General features: G+C 43.6%; 2 protein-coding genes across 4 annotated transcripts in view; both read left to right on the top strand.

Annotated features, from left to right (window-relative positions):
- Positions 1–223: 223 nt before the first annotated feature.
- On the top strand, positions 224–14,576 carry IFT27 (intraflagellar transport 27). 3 transcript variants are annotated; one of them, XM_074902425.1, is made up of 7 exons: positions 224–361; positions 4,404–4,480; positions 5,535–5,594; positions 6,271–6,330; positions 7,266–7,383; positions 7,686–7,795; positions 7,996–14,576. In XM_074902425.1, the coding sequence occupies exons 1-7, from the start codon at positions 328–330 to the stop codon at positions 8,092–8,094; spliced, it is 558 nt and encodes a 185-aa protein (XP_074758526.1). In that variant the 5' UTR covers positions 224–327; the 3' UTR covers positions 8,095–14,576. The 3 variants fall into 3 exon arrangements, with proteins under 3 accessions (XP_074758526.1, XP_074758525.1, XP_074758522.1); XM_074902424.1 differs by having other exon boundaries at positions 4,401–4,480; XM_074902421.1 differs by having other exon boundaries at positions 4,401–4,480; positions 5,535–5,595; positions 6,233–6,330.
- Positions 14,577–24,609: 10,033 nt separating this feature from the next.
- Positions 24,610–24,743, top strand: part of CACNG2 (calcium voltage-gated channel auxiliary subunit gamma 2) — a 52,466-nt gene continuing 52,332 nt past the window's right edge. The window contains exon 1 of the mRNA XM_074901335.1: positions 24,610–24,700. The gene's annotated coding sequence lies outside the window, so the exon portion shown is untranslated. The remainder of the gene's footprint in view (positions 24,701–24,743) is intronic.

Here is a 24,743-nt window from a genome sequence, read left to right as displayed (position 1 = left end):
TGCTGGGCTTAAACTACTCCGGGGCCTCCGCACCACCAGGCGCCATCCGCCGAGCGCGCCACTCAGCCTTAGCCCACAGAGGGGGCGGGGGGCCGGGTTTGAATGACAGGACGTTTGGTGGGCGGGAAAAGACAAGAGAACCAGTAAGAACTCGAGATAGCACTGATAAGCAGAGCTTCCAGCCAACCGAGCTGGGCGAGCGGTCCCTGCCCCAAGGAGGTGGGGCGCTCTGTTGCTAGGGCCACCTCTGTTGCTAGGGCCGCGGCTGCCGCCACCGCTCTCTGCCGCGGCCCTCCCGGCCTGCCGCCGCCTTCCCGGGCTGCGGCGATGGTGAAGCTCGCTGCCAAGTGCGTGCTGGCAGGTGAGTCCGGCCCGGCCGGTGCCATTCGCCCCGCTGGCTGCCGGGGCCCGGAGCGGGGTCCGTAGAGTGGACCGAGGTGACGGAGCGAGGTCCGCAGCGGGGTGGCGCTGGGACGTCCGGGCCCCCTCAACGAGGGGGGATCCCCCGGCGGGTAGTGGTCTGGCTGCCCTCGGCTCCTTGTCCCGGGGTCGCCCAGTCTGAGAAGAGGTGGGGACCTCACCTACGCCGTGTCCTCTCCCTCATACGCCATACGGAGAAAGGAAGGGAGGGAGGGAGGGAAGGGAGGAAGGAGGGAAGGGAGGAAGGAAGGAAGGAAGGAAGGGAGGAAGGAGGGAAGGGAGGAAGGAAGGAAGGAAGGAAGGAAGGAAGGAAGGAAGGAAGGAAGGAAGGAAGGAAGGAAGGAAGGAAGGAAGGAAGGAAGGAAGGAAGGAAGGAAGGGAGGAAGGAGGGAAGGAAGGAAGGAAGGAAGGAAGGAAGGAAGGAAGGAAGGAAGGAAGGAAGGAAGGAAGGAAGGAAGGAAGGAAGGGAGGGAGGGAGGGAGGGAGGGAGGGAGGAAGGAAGGAAGGAAGGAAGGAAGGAAGGAAGGAAGGAAGGAAGGGAGGGAGGGAGGAAGGAAAGGAAGGAAAGGAAGGAAGGAAGGAAGGAAGGAAGGAAGGAAGGAAGGAAGGAAGGAAGGAAGGAAGGAAGGAAGGAAGGAAGGAAGGAAGGAAGGAAGGAAGGAAGGAAGGAAAGGGGAGGAAGGAAGGAAGGAAAGGGGAGGAAGGAAGGAAGGAAAGGGGAGGAAGGAAGGAAGGAAAGGGGAGGAAGGAAGGAAGGAAGGAAGGAAGGAAGGAAGGAAGGAAGGAAGGAAGGAAGGAAGGAAGGAAGGAAGGAAGGAAGGAAAGGGGAGGGAGAGAGGAAGGAAAGGGGAGGGAGAGAGGAAGGAGGGAAGGGAAGGGGAGGGGAGGGGAGGGGAGGGAGAGAGGAAGGGAGGGAGGAAGGAAGGAAGGAGGGAAGGGAGGAAGGGAGGAAGGAAGGAAGGAAGGGAGGAAGGAAGGAAGGGAGGAAGGAAGGAAGGGAGGAAGGGGGAAGGGAGGAAGGGGGGAAGGGGGAAGGGAGGAAGGGGGAAGGGAGGAAGGAAGGAAGGCTGAGAATTGGGAAAGCGCAAAAGGAGCAAGGTAGACAGCCGAGTCCCGCCTCATAGAGGAGGCTCCCCTTGTGCTGGAGGAAAAATTCATGTCAGAAACTGTGATGATTATGAGACTGTGATGGAATGGTTGAGCCTTCGCAAAAAACAGAAGGACAAAGCATGTGCACTTCAGAGGCATCTTTTTCCGCAAGCAAATTGGAAGTTAACCTTAAAAAAAGTGAAGACACCAGTCTATTTAGTCAGGATGGATTATGGAGGTGCTAAAACTAAGTACAGCTGACAGTGAACACTGCAGGAAGAAAACTTTTTTCCCATGCTGTACATTGAAGCTTTGTGCAGCCTCAGCCAGAAGCACAAATCCATAAATCTTTCATGTGCAGACAACACCCAGGTTTAACTCGTTGCTCCAAACTTTTTTTCTTTCATCCTGAATAAAATATTTGCCTTTTTTTAAAACTTCAGAAGCAGCTAACCATCAACTCACGCAAAGCCAGGTGTTATCTTTGGCAAATGCAAAAGAATTAATCTCCCTTGTGCCTCTGTTGATAGTTACTGTGGACAGCATGAGTATCTTGCCTGTCTTCTCGATTTGAAACTTGCACCAAAACTTTCCAATTTGGAAGTTTTCAGGTCCCAATATGTAGTCATTCAAGTTTTGTTGTTTAGTGTTACCAGAGGCCAATTCCATTAGCATTTTAAATTCATATAGTTTTTCTTTGGATGACCTAGTTATGTACTTTAATCCTAATTGGGTCTGGAGCTGCCTTTTCAATTCTGTTCACAACACAAACAACAGGAAGGTCCTGTCCCATATATCATTCTCCCAAGTAATACTACAATAATATCCATGTATTATGAAAAATAATAAATTAATGAAGCAGACAGGCAAAGTAACTTCTGTCTTGCAGAAGAGACCAATATAGTGAAAGAGACATAAAAGATGATTAACCACAATAACCTAAAGGGAATGAGAAAATGCAGTTACATAGGTAGGAGCAAAACCAGAGATGGAACAAGGAACTCTTGTGTACCTAAGGAAATGGTTATGAAGAATAGAGTGGTTTACAGTATTGGGACCTGCACTAAGGTCAAAGAGAACAACAGGGGAAAAGGGCTCTTATTAGTGAAAGAGACACTATTAACTTGACAATAGAAAGCGATTCCTGTGTTATCTCAAGGGTAATTTACAGACATGCAGTAAAAGATATTGTTGTTTGAGTTTAGTATGGAGTCACTATGAAAAGGTTTCCATTGTCAAAAGGCGGTTGGCAGTAGCAGACATTTTAGAGACACACTACAGATTCTGGCAGAATAAGAGAAGTAACGGGTGGAATAAATACTGTGGGATGCAGTGCTGGCAGATGAGAGCAAACTAAATGAAAAGGGCAAGAAAACTTATTTTGAGAAACTGTAGTGATGTAATGGTTTAAGAGGATGTCAAAGAACAACTGGGGCTGTCAAAGTGAAGAAAGGCAACACATTAGTTAAGAATTTGCACTGGATGATGCCTGCGCAGTTGGAGCAATGTGTGCTTCTCTATCTCATTTTACAAAGGCAGATCTAATTGTCTATTGAAGTACAGAATAGCTTCCACTCAGAACAGAGTGTTGTCTTCAGCACAAGCTTGAACTGATCAGGGAACAAACATGCTGACTTACCAGATTTTCCTGTCTAAATATTATGAGCCCAACTCAGATCAAAGTAAGCAAGCAGGCTAAAAATGTTTTAACAAGAAATGCATTCAGTTAAAAGTATCCAGGAGCAATTGTCACTATCCAAAACACCCTTCCTCTTCTATACTATTATGTAGGCAGATAGCTTTATCAATTTCCTTCAAAACACCATCTAGGAAGCTGTAATAATGTCAAAATATATACCTTTCTGGGTTTATTTTTTAACAACATAATGTAAAAGATTTTTATTCCAGTCTTGGCGGTCCTGAGTGTTCCTTTAAGGATAAAGCTGGAACCACTGAGGTATTTCTTTCCTGATTTCTGTCCTTTGAACTATCCAGGCTAGTGAGACAGTATGTGAAGAGAGGATAAGCCCTTCAGGAACATTAAGTCTTTCTTTTTCAAGGATTATGATAATATTCATGAAGTTTTATGGGCATATGTGAATTCTGCTGTTCTCTGCCATTGCTTTGGATCTTACAGAGTTCTGTAACAGCAGGCCATAGCAGACAGCTGCCAGGTTTGCCCAAAGTTGTGCAAGCCATACCAGAAAGCCTTGGCTGTAGAAGAGCAAAAGCTAAAACCTCTTGGTTTTCCTTCTGTATAGGGATGAATCAGCAAGCTCTTTCTCTCCAGCCAAGTGACATTTGCTTGTTATGCCCAGGATGCAACTAATGAGCCACCAGCAGCATTGAGTCAGCAAGAGTTGCTCTCTTAGCAGGGTCAGCAAGAAGAGTTCATCGAGGAATGTTACCGGCTTAAGCAGCTTTGTAGTATATAAAGGACCTGTCTCTTCCCTAAACTCAGTATATAACGAGGATTTTAATCTGGGGAAGTGGGTAATCTGAGGAGAGGAAAGAGCCCTCTCCTGTGCAGCCCAGGCTCCCTTATCACACTATGTTTTTCTCTACATGATAACATATCTGGGCAATTTGAGTTCTTAGGTAAAGGCTATAGGATAGACATGAATTTTAGAACAAACGGCAGTTTCACCCTGATCCATGGGGCCTTTACTAAAGCAGAAATCTGATGTCAGCACCAGTATGCATAATGGCAATATTAATTTCCTCATGTGGATATTACCTTTTAGATTGTTTTGTGATCCTTGGGACAGTTATCGTGTCTGTATTCCAAGTTACACCATCCAAGCTCTTACGGCACAGGATAATAACAGAAATGAGGGAAAATAGGAATCTCTAAGATGAAACAAAAATCTTTTACGTTTTTGTTTTTTCAGGAGATCCAACTGTGGGGAAGAGTGCTTTAGCCCAGATGTTCCGCAATGATGGGGCTCATTTTCAGAAGAACTACACACTGGTAAGCATACAACAAGCTCAAACTGCTATCCAACATTTTGATAAGTTTCAAGAGAAAACTAAGAAAGTCTAGAGCAAAATAAACAAAGTGATTTTAAGTTGAGGCATTCAAGGTGGGGTCTCATAGGGTTTTCTTTCTCTTACACCCTAGATTCTGAAGACAATCCATTTTATGCTCTGTAAGTCTTTACATTATGTGGGTGCTGGTTTTAAAACATCGCAGAGTAATTTCATTCATTTTGTAATTTTCCTGCTGAACCAGTGTTTTCACAAGCTTTTGCGGTGTTAGGGAGCTTCCCCCTTTAGGGAGTGCTCTATGAAAAGGCATTGCTAAAGGAGAAAGCTTTTAATTCCAACTATTAAATGTGCATGTGGACAGTGTGCTTATCACTATGCAAACATGAAGATGTGTTGCGTAGCCCCAAGATAATTATAATCTACAGAAACTGTTCCCAGATGAAGAGGATACAGTTTGCAGCCTTTCAGTGTGAGAATCAATGGTGATGACTAATCAGAAGCAGGATAAAAATAAAAGTAAATATAAGTAAAGTAAAAAAAGGAAAATATGAGTGTGGAGAAAAAAACCCTAAAATATGTTTATTCATTGAAATAAAGATGGAAACCAGAAGTTAAGGATAGAAATAGAACAAACAAGCTATGAAGCAGAATGAGATTAAAGGTGGAAGAGGCACAAATAACCTCAGTTCCATATGTTAGCTGATCACATGGTTGGTGCAAAACGTTCTAAGGTGTGCTTTAGGGCAGCAGTGTGATAGTGAAGGTAGCCCTGCAGTTCAGCTAATCTTTTCACTGGATATAAGCAGATCTCTGGACATTGGTTCTTCTCTGTCTTTTTCCCCCATCAGAGCAAATCTACTTGGCACTGGCATGTAGGTGGGCGTATGTTACGAGAGCTAAGAGGAGTTCCCAGCAATCTACATTTGATGGGATTGTAATGATTCAAGGCAATTCTTGATCCAATGTATGGTTGGTATGCAGTCAGATAGGCTCTTAAAAACTCTTCTGATCCTTGTTTTTCTGATTTTTCTTGTCAGACAACGGGCATAGAACTGTTGGTGAAGGCTGTATCAGTTCCAGAGACAAGTGATACTGTGGTGAGTTTTTCTGTGACATAAATTGGGTCAGAGAGAGGCATCCAGAGCTCAAACCTCACTTCAGTGTCATTCTGGTGAAAGATCACTCCACATGTTCATAAGGCCATTAAGTTGCATTAAGAAAATGAGGCTGATTGTGTACAATTGCTGATACTCCAGGGTTAGTTTAATCTTAAAAATATAAGTTCTGCATACTTGTATCCAACATGACATCTTAAACCAAAGCTTTGGTTGCTGGCTTTGTTAGGATTCTCTTCAGTCCTTTAGGGCACTCAGGTTTGGTTCATGTTTCTTAAAACTACAGAAGCTGGAACTTGCCTGTTATTTTTCCTTAATGCCCTATACTCCCAGAAGTGGAATGTGGACCACATGTATAATTTTGTTTAAATAGTGCAGGTTACTGTCCCTCTCCACATACTCTGTTTCCAGTAGGGATGGAAAACAGACTTGGGGCCTTGGAAGTAATCCTTTTGTTGGTTATACACGAAAAATAGCTATTTCTTTTCTCATACTATCTGAACTAGAGTGTTCTCAGTGGGGGAACTTGTTCCTCAGGGACATGACACTGCCATACTGAACAAAATACATGAGTTACAAGTTCCAGTATTTACTTGAAAAACCTTTCCCTACACTGCATTTTTCCTGGCAAGAGCCTTCTTTCTGCTTCCATTTTCAGGAATTCTTCATTTTTGACTCTGCAGGAAAAGATCTATTTTCTGAAATGCTGGAGAAACTGGTAAGTCTTATGTAACAGTCCTCTTCTTCCAAAGAAGTGCTTTTGCTTTGAAGATCTGAACTTCCCAGTCTGGCAGATGCAGCAAACTTTGTCTTTAGTGTAAATGGGAGCAATTACCTTAGTTGCCAATGCATCCTGTTCTACCTCTCTAAAACTTGTAAAAGTGTTAGAAGAAATACTTTCCAGAGGAAGTAATGCAGGTAGTCATTCAGTTTTCTTAGAAAACAAAGGGATGTTTAACTGAGAATTGCTGTGTGCCGTTGGTTAAAGTTATTTTTATTTCTTAAAAAACCATCTATTTTGCTGCTACTCCAATAATGGGGATTTTTTGTGTTATAGCGATGTGTTTGATCAAACAGGACTCATTCTTGTCCTTGAGCATAATATTGCCCTTGATTCTTTTTCCTTCACACATTTGTTATCTCAAAACGTTATCTCATTTTGAGATGTAGGATAAGTTAATTGATGTCAGGTTTCGGAAGATGGCTAAGTAAACTTAAGTTCATTGCTCTACAAGAGGCAATTCCACTTTTGCCCTTGCACTAAGTCTGTTTTGCAAGGGACCCCTCTAGAAGCTGGCTCAGCTTCTCAAACTGGAAGAAAACCTTTCTACTTTTTTCTCTAGGATAAATTTTTTGTTGATTCAGCATGAAGAATCAGCTTCCCCAGGGATCAGATGAGTGCCAGAGCCAATACAAGTAAAGGAGCAAGACTGTGCAGACAGGAATAGGGAAAGAGAGCAAGACCACCTCTCCCAGTGCCAGCTATCCATTTAGTCAGCTCAGCTGAAATGTGAAACCTCAGCCAGGGCATAGGATTCCTGTATGTTAGGCTTTTTATTTTTGTCTTAGCATCTGTGTTTGCTGTGTGTACAGACTGGCTGTTTACCACATCAGTTTCATTAGAGCTGACAATGTTCCTTTCTTGCTGTGCAGTGGGAACAACCCAACGTCCTGTGCCTTGTGTATGATGTCACTAATGAGCAATCTTTCAACAACTGTGCCAAGTGGTTGGAGAAGCTGAGGGCTCAAGCAGTTGGAGTGCACATCCCGGGTAAGAAATGGATGAGATTCTTGTTATCTGCTCCCCTCTTGTGTGACAGCAGTTGTTCCTGTTGAGATGTGGCATAGAGCATTTCTTTTAAACCAGAGGCAGGCATCGCTTCTTCCAACTCATTTGCTTTTATCACAAAGCAGATAAAGCATCAGTATGTTTCCTTTGTGGAGCCTTTTCTAGGTAGTTGGAGACTGTTCTCCACACCTCCAACTTTTTCAGCTACAGATTCTATATCATTTATTGCTAACAAATCATTTCTGGTTTGTTGGTTTTCCTTTGTTTCATGTTTTTTTCTGTAGGTGTCTTAGTGGGGAATAAAACAGACCTGATTGGTCGTCGAGTTGTGGAGCAGAAACAAGCACAGGAGTGGGCTGAGAAACATGGCCTGGAGTACTGTGAGATGTCAGTGGTGAGTATCTCCTCCTTTTACCATCTGTGGATGTTTGTAAACTTATCTTCCCTTTCATGTCAAGAAAGAAAATTGGAGGTTCTCTTTTCCGTTTGTTCGTCATCTAACTCACCCTCAGTTTTAATGTCTTTTGTGAAGTGGGGCAGAATTAGTCAAATGCTTATTCCATCTCATTCACAACTTTCTTATTTTTTTTACAGAAGGAGATGAAAAATTTTGAGGCACCTTTCCACATCCTGGCAAAGTCATTTCACCAACTGTACAAAGAAAAAGTGGAAACTTTTCACTCACTAGCTTGAGGGCCATTGACTGCCATGACTTATTTCTCCTCTAAGCTACTTCTAGTGCCCAGAATCCTGCAGGATGGAATACAGAGAGAAGAAAAAAGATGAGCTATTTGCTTCTTCGTGGTCATCTTCTGGTAATTCAGAATAAACTAGAAATAAGCAAGTGGAAAGACACTTTTCCAAAGTTGCTGCCTCAGCATTCCTTTCATGTCCTCTAACTTGGTTCTCTGCTCACTGCAAGTCTGCTAGGTTTGAGGAGGCGGGAACTAAAAGGGGAGGGCGGAATGGAAATTGCCAGCTCTGCTTGATACTGTCTTGTTTCTTTGTCTGAACAGACTTCCTGCTGCTACAAGCAAGGAGATAGAGGTTTGGAGAAGGCGAGAGGAAACTGACAGGATGTTGTTCAACATAAGCAACCCAACCTTGATACATATGTTGCAGGGCAGGACTGATTTGGCCCTGCAGCTTGAAAAGCATTTTCAGGAGGAGGCCTGTGCCCTAAAATCAACCCATGGAGACTGAGATGTGTGGGGACCAAGCTAGATTTAAGTGTGTTTCCAGGAGTGCCCAGAGTTTGAGGCCTGTTTTAACAGTGTTACCCTTATCAGTTGTAGGACTGATACGCTGATGACTGATTTGTGTTTCTGACTTCTAGAATCTGGTTCTTTTCTTCAGCGTGGCTTGCTTTCACTGCCTGATAGGAACTGTGTTGCGTCTGTACCGCTGTCATTGGTAACGCAGTGCCCTCTGCTGGTCGCAGATCACAAGATTTCTCAAGAAGCCACCTCTCTTGAAGCGAGCAGGACTTCCTGCAGGCACATCCATTGCTTATCTGCAAAATGGGGTCAGATAGCAGGAATACCTCTTTTATTCTAAAGAGGAGTCCAGAATTTAAAACAAATCATCTTTTCTTCTTCATGTCTTTGTCATCTTATGTGGTTTTGTGTCATTTTTCTTTTTGTCAGCTGAACTTGGCAATACCATGTTCTTATTAGGTTCAGTTCTCAATCCCTTACTAGAAAAAGTGTCCTCTTTGTTGTTAAACTTTCCTTGCTTGTCCTTGAATTTTGGACTAAAGACCCGGATTCTGATGTTGCTGGTGGAAACAGGACTAAGGAAATGAAAGACAGCCTGGCTAAGTTACTCTGACTCAGCCATGTCTGTCTAGAAGTTTTGTATCAGAAAGGTTAAAAGCCTAGAGAGAACTGCTCTTTTGTGGGGGGTACTGATGTTTCATGTGTAAAAGTCTATTTGCTAACGCAGTAAATGCAAGTATCTGTGGTAAGGTACTGCCCTGTAACTGAGCCTAACACCGAGAAGCTCAAAACTGTAACCTTTCACTTCTCCCAGATTACGTTAGCCTCCTTCTGGGCAAGGGAAGCTGAATTTTGTGGAGAGTAAGCACTGAGTGATTTTTTCAGGTAGGCTTTTCAGGAATCTGTGTTTCAAGACTTCTGTAGGTGCATTTTATAACCATTTTTATGCCCAGTGCTGGGAAAAGTACATTGGATTGAACATAAGAAATATGGCTGCAGATCTTGTAGCAGAGTTTATGAAGCTCTTAAAGAATCTGGAGAAGTAACTGGGCTCATTTCACTGGCAAATGTGTATTGATGCTAGGAATTAGCTAGGGAGCATGAATACCAGCTAAAGAGGTTAAGTAGGAGCTCAGCCCACAAGAAAAGAAAATGAATAGGTTATTTTGCTGGAAGCCACCTCAAAAAGCAACAGAGCCAGCTGAAAAAGCTCTTGCTTCCTCCAAAGAAAGGACTCATCCTCCATGGGTTTAGAGTAACTAGAAGGCTCACCCTTTTTTGAATTGAATTAGCATTACTGGCATTTGTATCTTACACGGGTTGTCTTGTTAATCCTGGAGAGTTTCTGTTGATTTACATCAGCTGAGTAGAGTCTTGCCTGCAGGTGCTCAGTACTTCTGACTATTATGAATAAAAGTTATTTTGGATGCTGTGCTGGTCTAGTTAAAGAACTAACGAAGGTTTGTTTTGATTTGGTAGCTCATTTCCCTTGGTTCTATTGATGATGTGATTACAACATAAGACAGATATTTTTTCATACTGAAAATAGCATGCCAGGTGTGTATGCCACCTGTGATGTGGTGTATAGGGGGGGATGAACACTTTGGGAATGGGTGATAAAACGAATCTTATGCAATCTTTAACCAGGGAGTTCAATCTCTCTGCACCAGAAGGACCTCCCATAACTTCAAATAGTCTAAACGCACCGGTAGGATGAAGATTGGTGAATGCTGTTTTATTAAATGAATGTAGAAGCTAGAGGATCTCATTAAGGGAATGCTTGCAGTGGTGATTTGTGATTTATAGGGAAGTTGCTTTTGAGAGGTTAGTGAAGAAAAATGCATCCCATGCAGGGAAAGATATATTGCCTGAGAGAGGAAATGTATGATCTAATTAGCTAGCAGTAGGGATTCACTCACTGCCCCTTTCCCTCTTTCCACAGGCCATGCCTAGAATTAGAAAAGAGATTGTGTCTAAAGCATGTTTCCCAACTTGTATTTTACAGGACTATTTCAAGCACTAATGTAGACACAATTTAATGTCCTTTAAAATGGTATGTTTGACAATAACAATCTCTGTCCTTCCAAGTGCATTTTAAAAGCATAATATATTGTCCTTCCTGGCTAATGTGCTATATAATACCAGCATGAGGCAGGTGATGCTTGTTGCTATTTTCCTAGCGTATTTGTGACCTTGGTTGTAGAGGCTAGTAGTGAAGAGTGGGTAGAGAACATGGGAGACAGATATGGGAAGGCTGTGAAAAATAGTCTTGTGTCTGTGTGAAGGAGTTTAGGGTAGTGAGTAGGTGAGCTGGACAAGCAGGATGAGTAAGAGTCTGAAGACATTATTAAGTTTCTCTTACTGTGTTCAGTAACTGTTGCAGTCACATGTGTAGGGTGAGGATGCATGTTTGCTGCTTATAGCCTTAGCATCACCCTGAATTACAAATGCTGTGGAGAACAATGGGAGGAAGGCAGAAAGCCTGTCTGCTGACCAGGAAGCTTGACCAGGAGCTTCTTACAGCTTCTATACTTTGTCCAGCTGTGCAGTGCTGCAGGTGCTCAGCATGGGTGTTAACAACCCAGAAGAGACCCAGCTCAACCAAAACTGAAATTTCAAAAGAAGGGGGAGGAAACAAACGGGCCTTTAACCATTTTTAAGAGATTCATGTTCCTTCTTTTTCCTGCTCGCTTGTTTGATTAGAGAGATCCTTGGAGACCCTCCTTACCTTTCCTTTGGTCCTCATGGTTCTGCTGAACAGAATCCCTGTTATACTTGTGCCCTGCTTTACTTAGCTTGATACATCACCATACGATTTTTTTTTTCTTTTTATCCTTCTAATTTCTGCATTATCTATTCCCAAGGCTGCAAGACATTTCTTCTTAGAGAGATTAATAGACGAAAGAAAACAAAAGTGGAATTTTTAGTCAAATTGTCTTGGAAAAAAGAACCCTAAGAAGTGACATTTCAAAATTTTACTGGAAATTCATTTGTGTAAAGTTGTCGTATTAAAAGTGTTTTAATGGTTTGTTTTGTCTTGCCAGACATTCTACTGTGGAGTGAAATGCAGAAAGATCAGATTTTATTGTGAGAGTTAATAGGAGTTTCAAAGCTGATCATACTGTGATGAGATCTGTTCAATCTTAACACTGGAATGATCACTGCTGTTCATAATAAAGCATTAAATATACTGAAATGGTGCTGTTAGAACAGTTTCTTCTAGAGATTTGTTCATTTTAGAGACTTAAAACTTAAGAAAGGACATCTTTCAGAAAACTGATCTGATAAATGACACCATTTGGACCAGGCTTATTTCTGATATAACTTCAGTGACTTAAAGGGCTGGATTTAGTCTTTTTATGCCAATTGACTCCCCTGGGTAAGCTTCATTTCTTTATGCACTATACATCTTGGACCAATCTGACCTGATAGCAGAAGACACATGATGTTGTTGAAAATGAAATACTGCCTTGGGGCAGAAGGATAAACTGTGTGGCCTCCTGAGGTCCTCCCGGCAATACTTTCTATAATTCTATTAGATTAAATGGGGAAAGAAGTAGCGTGGAAAGCACAAAACAGGCTAAGTCATAAACTAGCAATTAAACTGGAAGCTGGGCTGGGCTACAGCAGAAAATGTACAATCTATCCCAATTAAGAGCTGTATCTCAAGAGAAACCAGGATCCTGACGCAGGTGCTGACAGCAGGAAAAACACTGCATTTCTGTTCTGTATGCAGCAACTGCTTTCTACTGGTGCTTACACAGATTCATGGGTGTCCATACCCTGCTCAAGACTGTGCTCTGCTTTTAATAATTACTGTATCTATGATGTTCAGGTGGCAACTGCTTGCAGTTGTTGTCTCATCTGCCTGTATAAAGCCAGCAGTATGATGGCAGGTTTTCTGCTAGTAGCAGGAAGACATTCCTGTTCTTGACGCCGGCATGATGGGACCCCTCTCTCCCCATGCGTTCTCAGTCCTTCTTTTCCTATCTCATATCCATTTCCTGATGGAGAATATCCACCTCTGCTTGTTCTTAGCAAGTAATTTTTCTGTCTTGCAGATGGTACTCCACGGAAGCTGGGGCTAAGGGACTTCTAGGACCTTTTGCAGCAGAGGTGGAGTCTGAGCAGGAGCATGTTGTCCCCTGCAACGTCTCTTCTTAGCCTAAGGGCACATCATCTCAGCTTCTCGCATCCTATTTCTTCCTCCTGCTGTCATCTTGCCTTGAGAACAATGTCTTCTTTGCCCTTGACTCTGTTGACCCAGAACAACAATGCTTGGCGAGGGAGAAAGAAAAGAAAAATATCGAGTCTTTTTGGGGCTCTCTAGTTTTTGTGATTCCCTGTTTAAGTCACCTGAGAGATGGGGATGTTGCTCAGTCTAGAGTGTAATTTCTTGGCAGGAGACCCCCAGCTGAGTCCTGGCAGCCTCATCTTGGCTCTTCAGAGCTTGCTGCAGTGTAACTTTCACAGACACTGGCTGTTCTCATTCTGACTTGGAGTTTTATTTGTTGGGGTTTTTTTCACTCCTTGGGGGTCTTCCTCTCTTTTGTCACAGCTTCACATATTTCCTCCCCTAGAGCTGTTTCTCAAGAGAAGCCTGGAATTGCTCTCTTTCCTGGTCTCTGAGATCAAATCCAAATCTGGCAATGTTTAAAAGGGAAATATGACAGACCCTACATGTCAAGCTGGGGTCAGGGATGGGGTCAGTTTGATGAGTTTCCCTCCAGCCAGATATGCATCAGTTGGAGAAATGTGGAGCCTGTAATCTTCTACTAATCAAGTACTGGAAAAATTAACCTTATGAGGACTTTGAGTTAAGCACTGTGAGCAGAATAGGTATATAGGCAGAACTGATCAGCTGCTGTGCCCCAAACAGGGGAAATGCAGGAGCAGTAGAGGAATAGGAATATGTAGGAAAGAGTGGGGTTTATATTCCTTCTTGAAGAGCCCCAAGGATTTGCTGAGGCGGAATTGGAGGTGGGGAATTAGGGGTGGAAAGATGCAAGACTTTTCCTGGCTTGTAGAATGAGGTATGGAAATAAAGTGGGAGGAAAAGTGATTTTTGCATGAGCCATTGAGGGAAAATGAGAATACAGGATAGAGCTGGGTGACACTGCAGGTGGGAGGGCAGGTGGTGAGAATAAATAACTGAACAGAGGTTTTCAGGGCAAAGAGTCTTGGGACCAAGGTCAGTTTGTGGAATTCAAAGCCATGATGAGTAAGGTCAGTGGTAACCATCAGTTTAGGTTCAAGATGTAGGGCCTGCCTTAGAACAAGACAGTATGCATTAAGGCTTGCATGACAAGGTTGACTCTGGGATTTAATAAGACAATAGCGAGAATCCAGAATGATAAGCCTAGGAGTAGTGTGGGGAGATAAGAACAACAAGCTGTGATGCTGTAAGGATCAGTGGCTGGAGCCAGCATACCCAGGTGAGACCAGAAAAAAAGAGTAGATAAGCTAAGGACACTATCAGACTATCAGGGTGGAAGTGTGTGAAGAGATGTTGGAAATTCAAATTGAGTACATTTCTTCTGAGGGAATTTCTGAGTGGAGGGAAATAGATGCCTACAATTGTTACCCACACATCTTTGTATCATTTAAGACACAAATTAGTTCCAACGCTACCTCTATTTTCTTTTGCCAGAAAGTGAGGTGATCTATTTGTTTAAACCCTTTTTTAAACACATAAATTTATGCCTAATTGTACTGCAGCATCCTGAATGCATTATGTTCATCTGCTCAACTGACCAAGCAGAAGTGTCCACTACAACTTGAGCACTGACATCTCACAACTGAAACTTTGTGATTGGTTCATATAGTGGAAGACCTCCCCAGACTATCAATATTTAACCTCAAAAAGTAGAAAAGTGCAGTGTGTGTGATATCAATCTAAAGCAGATAGAAATCACTCTGTTCATGAATAAAATTACCTACAATAAAAAACGCCTTCAGCTCTGCATGGGAGGAATCTGTTTTCTGTGTCGGTTTCTTTTCTGTGCTTTTGCTAATTTATTTTGATTCCTGTGAAGCATCACTTTCTCTTAGTCTAACAGTTGTGCATGGCACTGTGTGCTATTTCTAGGACTTTGTTTTTGTGATTTTGGGTGGCTTCAGTTTGTGGACTGAAACTGGAAGTTTTGAAATTCAGGTTGCAGTTGAAGCGTCAGGCATAAAATCAGCTTGTAAGGAGAGCAGAATAAAGTATCTAGGAAAGATGTCTTACAGGGTTAAGATAATGCTTTCCAGTGCTGATGTCAGAGAGAGATCAGGCTGCAATGAATGAAAATGTTAGATAGGGAAGGAAAGTTGGTGGGCTTGGAAGTGGGTAAAAAGTGCAGGCTTCTTGTAACTGAGGTAAATGCAGAGAAAGGGATGCTGCAAGTCTGGTTGCAGATGTCTGGGGAGGTGGTGGAGGAGGTAAAGGAACATTTTTGGACAATGTCATGAAATTGGGTGAGGGCAGGAGGACAGTTCTGGTATGAGCAAAAGCAGAGTAATGTAGACTCTGTCATCTAGTATCTGTGCCTATTGAGACCTGGAGATATTTACCTTAAGTGGACTAAGTCATTGCTCTTGATGGCCCTCCCAGCTAAGACTGCCAGTAGGGTGGCTTTCCCTCTTCACCAAGACAGAAGTGATCACTGGATGCTGTCTTGATCCACAACTATTTTGATGTCTGATTCCTCTACATTGTCTGTCCCTCTTGCCTTTTTCCTCCCATCTGTCTCTGTACATGGAGGTCTTGTAACTGTATGTCCCCGCAATTCTGCTACACCTCCCATGCTAACAGCCCTCCCCATTACCTTAAGACTGCTTAGATCCTCCCATGTACTTTTCTTTATGGGATTATAAGCTGCTGTCAGAAAAAAAAAACACTAGTCTTTCTATCCACTACCACCCTCTCCTACCCCTCTCCTCTCCATCTGGTACTAGGGCAGAGTGTGTGCCTTGTTCAGCTGGCTAGTTCAGCTGGCTAGTTCAGCTGGCACAAAACTGGACTGGTATAGGAGCGAGAGAGCTGTGCCCATGTTAGATGTGTGTCTCTGTGCGGGTGAGGGGCATCTGAGGCAGGCACCCTTTCCTCCTTTTATCAGACTGCACTCATTTATTATACCATCTGTTTTCCCAGTGCCAGAGATGATGCTGGGGATATGTGACTTGGGGCACTCAGGCAGAAACTGGCCTGCACAAGGCCGGCCATGTGTTTGCCTCCTAGCAATGCAGCGGTCAGCAGCAAATTCTTTGCTGCCGCCTCCTCTCAGTATGGGAGAGAGCAAGCATGGGCCTGGGTGTGTAGGAGACATAAAGAGATGAACTGTGCGAAGGGGAGGGAAGAAGGGGAGAGAGATGGACTAGGGTACGTGTGTGTATCAGCTGGAGAGAACTGTGGGAAGGAGGGACAGACAGACATGTGCAGAGTGGGGGAGAAGGAAAGAGTAATAGATCGTAGAAAGGGACAGACAGAACAACTTGGCAGAGGGAGACAAATAAATGGGCTGGCTGGGGCGCAGCAAGAAAAAGGCTGTAAAGGAAGGAAAGACAGGCAGATTTGGCAGGTGTGTGGTGTGGAAATAGATGGATTGTCTGTGGGAGAGAGATGTGTGTCAGCTAAGTACTACAGTAATAGGTAAGTGGATAACTACAGAGACTGGGGGGGGTGGTGGGGGTGTCTGTTTATATAGGCCTGTGTAAGGGGGAGCTGAATGAATGACAGTGAGGGAGAAGAGCCATAAGAAAAGAGGAACAGAGATGAAGCAGCAGAACAAGAGTAAGGCTAGAGATGAACCATGGGGAAAAGAGGCATGAGAAGGCAAGGCAGCCCTCAGAGTGGAAACAAGAACTGGGATCAAGCAGAGGAGAGGAAGGGGGTTCATATGAGAAGAAGGGAGACTAACAGCACTCGTGTTTTGGGCTGAGGTTTTCTTACTGGAACCTGAGAGAGGATGCAGCACAGAGATGAGAGCACAACTCCCCAGTACTAAACAGAAGCATTTTTATGTATGCAGGGCTCACTGGCAGTGCCAAGAGAAAGCTGGTGGACTGGGGAGTGTAAATGCCACTGTGCTAGTGCAGACTGTTTCCTGCCTGAACTGCATGTGTACTTGAGCATTTACAACCTGTGGTCTGCCTATTTACAGTGTATCTGCTTGACTGCTAGGAGCTGTTTAAGATGTCAGCTTAGGCGTTTATTTATCGTTTTCTTCCTCCTCCTCTTGCCCTTTTCCTCACAGTGTATTCTCAATGGAAAAGGAGATGTGAAAAAGCAGTTCCTGTATTCGCAGGCACCTTCTTAATTCTTCCACCTCAGGCCACAGACACCACCTTGCTTTGCTGACTGACTTGACGTCGCACCCCTCCCTTTGACCATTTTTTTTTCCTGTCCTTTCCTCTGTCCTTTTTTATCTCCTCCTTTATCTCTTCCTTCAACTTTCTATCATTTTAAATTTTTACCCTTTCCTGTAATGCCATCCCCCTTTCTCTGTGGTGTTCTAGACTCCTATTTTACATGCCTTCCCTTGTTGCAGCAGCTTATTCCTTCTGATTGCCCTGTTTCTTTTCTTCTGCTCCTTTTTATCTCTCCCCAATTCCTCCATCTCCTTCTGACTGTGCCTGTCTGCCTGCTTTCTCTCACTCACTGTCTGTCTCTCTTGAACTGGGTTGTGAATTCTGTTGGCATCAGAGCGGGACAAACTGTAAAACTGAGGTTCCCGGAGGGCCAGGTTGTGATCATTTTATTTTTACAATGTCCTTGGATGTGTAAAGGTGTTTGTTCGAGGGGGAGGAGCAGTGCATGTGCTCCATGTGGGAGAAGAGAGAGGAGTGCAGGCCAGAACGAATGAAGCTTATAACTAATATAGGTCAGTTGCAGAGAAGAGTCTCAATGGTCTGTAAAACAGAGAAGTGCTTTGTTGCTTCAGACTGGCTACTGGAAAAATGGCAACTGAACAGTATTATCTAACAGACACAAGCAACCTGGAAAAGTGTCCTGTCAAAGAATGCAGTAGTGGTGAGCATGGGATGTCGATGTCTGAACATGGAGTTAGAAGCCTAAATAGATGTGGTTTGCTTTCTTTTTAAAATAGGCCTCTATTCCCAAGGCAGAGAATATTACCTCTCCACAATTTCTATCCATGGTGTACTCTTCTGTGCATCACCATAATGCTCCAGTCTAGCATCTGACTGGCTTAATCTGATGTGTTTAACCTACTTAAACTGGTGCAGGGTCTGGAGCACAGGTCATACGAGGAGTGGCTGAGGGAACTGGGGGTGTTTAGTCTGGAGAAGAGGAGGCTGAGGGGAGACCTAATCGCCCTCTACAGCTCCCTGAAAGGAGGTTGCAGAGAGCTGGGGATGAGTCTCTTTAACCAGGAAACAAGTGATAGGACAAGAGGGAATGGCCTCGAAGGTTTAGACTGGATATTAGGAAGTATTTCTTTACAGAACGAGTTGTTAGGCTTTGGAATGGGCTGCCCAGGGAGGTGGTGGAGTCCCCATCCCTGGAGGTGTTTAAGAGTCGGGTTGACATAGTGCTGAGGGATCTGGTGTAGTTGGGAACTGTCAGTGTGAGGTTAATGGTTGGACTAGACGATCTTCAAGGTCTTTTCCAAGTTAGATGATTCTGTGATTCTGTGATACTTCCTCTATAGGAATTCACATTGGGGACCCTAAACCAATTGTAAAACTAAATCCTAGGAATTAATATATTAGCTCTGTGGCCACAATAGAGCAGCTGGATTTCTCTGAAACAGTGTCTAAAGTACATGTAAATCTCATGGGATGCCTCTGTGACTATGCGGAACTGCAGAAAGAAACCCTTCTCACATTAAAATTGGTAGGCTGTTACTGACATCAGTGAGACCTGGTGACTTTGAATTTTCTAAGATTGTCCACTCACTGAACTCCTGAATAGGTGTTGGAATACATGCTTCTCTTGATTTGTCCCTCTGAAAAGTCAGAGGGATTAAATAACCTATCCCAGAGACTAACCATTTCTCTTGTTTTTCTTGGGATGTTCCTTCAAGAGTCTCTTTTAATCCTGATTTATTGCTGAGCATCAGAGAAATTAGAAGTTCAATATTCCTCCCCTAATACTCTAAATTATCTGAATGAAGAAGAGCTAAGGATGTCCTAAAGAAGACAAAAGTGTGTACAGCTGGCTTGCAGAAGGGTTACCTGTGTCAGTACCACCAGACCTAGGAGAGCAAGTCTGCCCCATACAGGAAGCTCCAGTGAACCTCTGTGACTGCTGAAGACCAGATGGCAAAAGCTCATGTTTGGGCCGGACTGTGGCTTTAAATGAAGATACTGAATAGATAAGGCTGCACAGGATTCTATTCTCTGTTCCCATCTATGCCCTTTACACTGGGAGAAAACTTGATATCACAGAATATCAATCAGTGTCAACATGAACCATCCTCACTGTAGGCCTCACCTTTCCCTCCGCATTTATCATTGTGTTGATCTTCCAGGAAGATTCTGAAAACCTTAAGTTCAAAAAAAAAAAAAAAAAAAAAAAAAAAAGGGCCTTCTTTGCAGTTGATTACTGGTGTATTCACAGGAAAATGGGCTTTTTTCTTTAAGAACCAAACCACAGCCAATGCACATTTCCTCACAGGAGTTTCATAAACCTGTTTGTCACGAGATAGTGACTTTTTTAACTCATGGGTTCTGAAGCTGTCCAGGAGAGACCATCCCTTCCATGAGAGGCAGTTCAGGCATGAGAGTCTATCCTTGTCACAGTCAGTGGATGAATGGACAAAGGCTTTATTGGGACCAAGACAGTTATTTGTGTCCATATTTCACTCACAATGGGCAGTGAGACCCATTGCTTCTTTGATCCATTCTGAAGAACCTTTCCCCGTGCCTTGACCATAGCACAGATTCTGATTACAAGACCCATGCCATAACCTTTTCACCAACTTTTCCTTTCCTAGAATATGCTTCTAGGGTTAGATGTATGTGGATTTCAGTGGGAACTATCTGTGCCTGGCTTTGAATATGAATGGGAAGAAAAAAAGAGGATTTCCGTGAAGGATCTGGGGATACAGCAAAGGAGAAGGAATGGCTGGCTGTATGCTTGTGAATAAGTGGGTCTCAGATTGGATTTCTATGGTGTGTGGTTTATGCAGGAGTAAGGGTGTGTAGAGGCATGTATTTATTTATAACATGATGGTCCAGCATGAAGGTAACCTGGGATTATAGATCAAGTGTAGAAAACTGTGTACTCTGGAGTGGAAAACTACGAGGGACAGCATCTGAGTGGGGGGATAGTGTCTTTAGTTTAGTACAGTTATGCAAATACATGAGGATAGGCATGCTGGTGGGAGGGAGGGTGTTCTCACAACTTATTTTCTCTGCTAGTCTTATTCAGGAGGTTTGTATATATATGTATGCATATATCATCACTGAGGATACTTTACCAAATACTGGAAATCCAGTTAGAGTGACTTGTTAGCAGCCTGCCCTCTCTAGAGCTAATGGGTTGCTGGCATTGATTTTTTTTTTTTTTTCCTATTCCTATTGATTAGGAGGCTGCTGTACATGCAAACCTCAGTGCAGCATGGAAAGAGAAAGGGAGGGAAAGCAGTTCACATCCCAGCAATTTATCATCATGGAAAATTCATCCTGGGAATCCCAGTCTTCTCCCATTATCTCTTTCAAGTAAAGAAGAAAGCCTTTTCTTTTTGAAGAAATCAACCCACAGGGCTCATGAGATGACACTTTCTTTTTCCAACCATCTTCAAGTAGAAAAAATTTCAAAGAAGAAACATTTGCATGAGAAAAGGGAGTCCTACATGGAAAGCACAGTTCTAGCTTCAAGACTCAATTTGGAACAGGTTTCTTGGGTATCCATGGGTACCCAACTCATCTATAACAGCACCCATATCCCACTAAAATCATGAAAATACTTTCACTTTGGTGGACTTTGCAATTATGTTTTGAATTTTTCAGTGCCTCCACAAACTAATGAACATTTTATTTTGTAAGAGTGTTATGAGGCTAAATGAATTGTTTGCACAACATATTGCTTGGAAGAGGATATAGGTCAGAAACTGAGGGAGTTATGTATTGCAGCTTTATAACCTCATACTTGACCCCACCAGAGTTCCACTCCTGTCTAACACAGGGGGGTTTTATGCACTTTCAGGGCAGGACCAACACCACTTTTACATGGAAACCTACTGGGTTTAATTGTTAGACCTCTGTGTCCTGTATCTCCCTCCTTCTTCCTTCCTTTCTGGTCACAGTGTCACACTAGAGATGACTCTCCTGTAGTATTTGAATATTTGATGTTTAAACCATCTTTTATGTTGATCCTCAAGTTATATGAATCTGAATATAAGAAGAGAGGACCACTGAGGGTTTTTCTGTATTTATGTCCCTATCTCTATCTCATCTCCATCTCTATCATCTCCACCTGTGATTCTCAGGCAAAAACACAAATCTCCTTTCCTTAGCTTTCTAGTTTGTTAAATTGGTCTAAGAAAACCACCAGCATGCAGATATTATGTGAATAACGTTTCGTAAGTGCTTTGGGACCCTCGGGTTTGGATGTCAGTGATAACTGCTCTGATCTCTTGCTCTGCTTGTCTAACCATAAAGATATGTGACTTTTATCAACTTTCTCCAGTGAAATCTCTTAAATTTTAATCCTCTTTCTACATCATATGTCACTTCTATCTTCTCTGCCCCATTGGCTTCCAGTTCTATAATCATCACTGTAACCCCAATTTATTTTTCTTAACATCTCCTCTGCTGATGCATCTGTCTATTAACACCTCTGCTCTGCCTGCAAATACAGCTGCATCAACTCCTTCTCTTTTACATCTCATTGCAGCAGCTCCTTATGAGCTGGCCTCCCAGGATGAAGATTCCTAGATACCAGTTTTCATATACTATCACTGTCTGATTTTCTCCTATGCACTGAAAAGCTCTACTGCAGCACTCAAGCCACAAACACTCTGTTCAGTTCCATTACCATCCCATGGAGTTGCTTCCGACTTTGTGCCCTTCATCTCCCTGCCCGCATCTTTCTTGTGCCCCTTTTTTCCTACAGCACTGCCCCTTCTCTCCACAAATAGCAGCACTTTTGGTTTGCCATTGGAAGCAGACTTCCTGCAGCTCCCTGTCTCATCAGCTTCTCATTTCAAGTAATTTAAAATGTAATTTAAAATATCTCTATTTCCTCCAGACTATTAATTTCTCTCTCCTTACTCTTCTATAGATGTCATTCTATGTTGCACTATTCAGTAAGATGTGACTTGTAAAATTCTGCCACAGTGTTTTTATTCTGTACTCTTGATTTGTATTATAATTTTTAATGATTCTTTGTAGAAAAGATGAAATCTCAGCACAGCATCTAGCCACAGCACAAGCAGTCACACAGGACATTCTGGCATTTGCATTGCCTTTGTTCCATTCTTCTCCTGTGGCGTTTAGAACTGTAGAGGGATTATTGCAAATGGTCTAAGAGTATATAAGTAGGGTAGCAGGAAGAGAATTATTTCTGGAAATTGGGAAGTGTGAGGCAGGAAGCCGTGTTTAGTCCTGATCATGAGATGTACTGAGCCCTCCTAGGTCTCACTCCTCTTAGCCAGAGATTAAAGAACTCACCACCTTGCAAACCTGTCCTTCTTACACTGACAGTTTCTTTGGGGAGAACATGCTCCTCTCCTGTTTCTGTAGTCACTTGAAACGAAACTCACCAAAGCTGTAGAAAAATGTAATGAAGGCAACAGTTCTAGATTGGTTTAGGGGTCTCTGTTTTGGCCCAGCTGCTGCGTCACCATCTGCATGTGACTGAATTCATTAAATGTAAAGATACGTAATCCTGACATTTCAACAAGATTTTTCTTATTATAGATGAAATCTGTAATTTCTCAGAGTGTGGGGTTCCCCTGAAAGCCCAAATCCACAGCCTCTGCAGTGACTGCTTTCTCACCCTACTAGTCTCACCAGGCTCAGATACCAACAAAAGCAAGCTCCTCAGCCCAGAGGCAACCCCTGTCCATGCAGCTCAGCATACCCTGACCCAAAGTAACACTACCATTTGTAACAGTAAAATAAACATTTAACCACATGGGCTACACAGGTGAGCCCTGGAGACACATAGCATCACCCCTTCTTTCCCTCTCCTCTTTGAATCACCCTGGTATGTTAAGGAGGGGTGAGTTTCAGAGGGCCTAAACCCTTTTTGCTTTCACTCCCTCCAGCCAGGTTGCTTGTGTGGCATTACTGGAAGAGCTGTGCTACACTTTTTTGTAGTACAGAGTAATTGAGGACCGCACCTTCCTTGGAGCTATGAGCTCCACAGATTTCCAGGGTGCCTTTCCCATCCACACATGTGATGTTGGTGCCTGGTGGATTTGAGTGCCAGAATAGCCAGCTGAAGTTTTTTCCTCTCCACAGTCTTTCAGGCTCCTGGTCAAACTTTTCTACCTTCCTTTGAAGAATGAGAAGATTTGAATACTGGGGTAGGGTTGGAGAGGAACAACCACCAGCACAAAAAGAAAATGGCTCAGAGGTCCAAGAATTACTTATTCCTCCCTTATGCCTTCCCTCTTCAAGGCTTCTTCCTTCTTTCAGTGGAAATGTCTCAGAAGGTGGAAGAGACATCCTAGGGTGATCTTCTCTAGCTTTCTCAGCTAAGAGCCTCACAGAGCCTCCTCCTCACCACAGGCCATCCCTGTGGAGTCATAATCTCCCACCAGCTTAGGGGTGTTCTCTGCATCTTGCTGCCTCTCCAATTCACTTGAACCATGAACAACAGTTTAGAGAGTCTGTCCACAGCTACCATCCTCCTCTCTCTTGCAGCAGGCTATACTTAGTGTGATAAAGGTGCATTGGTGCCACCTGCCCCCTGGCCCATCTGTAGCCGTTTGGCAGCTCCACGAGTGCAGAAATAGACGCCCAGCTCCTATGGCAGAGGCCAAGGCCAGGATTCCCCCAGGTGAGGCTGGGGACAGTTTGTCCCCCCAGAATCTGTCAGTTTTCTCAACCTGCACTGTCTCCTGCCACCCCTCCCTCCATCCCTTCTCCTAGCTTCCCCAGGGCCTATCCTGCCAGCTGGTGGTGGTCTGCATATGGCTGATGCCAGACACCACGAGTGCTTGCTGGTAAACACCTTTACCTTGGTCTCAGCTGTGAGGACAGCCTGGTCTGTGACCTCCAAATGGGGGAAATGATCAGTGGTCTGTAGGGCAGGCAGTGGCCCCCCTGCTGCTTGCTACAGAGCCCTTCATGTCCAACAGTCCTGGAGCAGATTGTCCTGAAAGGGCAGCCCCAGTCTGTGCCCAGAGAGGGAGAAGGGAGGGGAGATGAACGGAGTTAGGAAATTACAACGTGGCTGAAGCCCGCCAACTGGTTCACCTTCCAGCACCTCCTTTGCTCATCCCTGCTCCCCCACACAGAACATCAATGAACCTAAAGCAGCTCTTCTGGTCTCTTTTTCACTGAACAGATCTGATCAGAGAGAAACAAAATCAGTAGCATCAAGCATTAGATTATTTCTTTTCTTTATGATTGTTGCATGAATGAGCAGCTGCATGTATAGAACCAGGAGGTGACTAATGTAATTAACCTGGTGTAATGATACTGCCGAGGAAGAGAGAGAGGATTATGACATACTTAGATGTCAGTATTGCACTGTTTTGTATATGTTCCCCGTACTATCCAGTTGTGTCTGACACGGGAAACTTAAGCACTGGTAGATTTCAGTCTGCAGACATTCAGCTCACGCATCTTTCTGTGTAAACAAGAATGTGAAAGGTGGATGCTTTTGGGGGGCTGGAGGTGGGGAAGGGTTCATGTTTGGTGGTTCCTTTCCTTAACAAAATAATAGTGTAATAATAATAAATCGCCTTTTCTTGTGAAGAATCTTCCCAAAATGTCTGCTTCTTGGAGCAGGCTTTGGGATTGCACAGAAAGCTCTAACAACAAAGTCAGAACGCAGAGATTCACACAACACTGCTCGGGGGAGACACGGGGACGGGAGACGAGCAGCACGGAAACATGGGCAACTTGCAGCGAACCCGAGAACAGTGAGGAGCAAGCACTTAAAAATCATAACAACGGCGGTAATTGCAGACACAAATGTTTGTTTCTAAATTACCCTTCCAA

Source organism: Athene noctua, chromosome 3 (assembly GCF_965140245.1).
Source record: "Athene noctua chromosome 3, bAthNoc1.hap1.1, whole genome shotgun sequence".
NCBI lineage: Eukaryota > Metazoa > Chordata > Aves > Strigiformes > Strigidae > Athene > Athene noctua.
The sequence above is the reverse complement of the archived record's forward strand: the minus strand, read 5'-3'. Positions and strand labels throughout refer to the sequence as shown.

What these genes read in the sequence shown, in the direction of transcription:
- IFT27 (XM_074902421.1), top strand. Translation starts at nt 328, where the DNA reads ATGGTGAAGCTCGCTGCCAAGTGCGTGCTGGCAG. An exon ending in TTCAGAAGAACTACACACTG is followed by an intron (nt 4,481 to 5,534) that starts GTAAGCATACAA and finishes TTTTCTTGTCAG; the next exon opens with ACAACGGGCATAGAACTGTT. An exon ending in AGTACTGTGAGATGTCAGTG is followed by an intron (nt 7,796 to 7,995) that starts GTGAGTATCTCC and finishes TTTTTTTTACAG; the next exon opens with AAGGAGATGAAAAATTTTGA.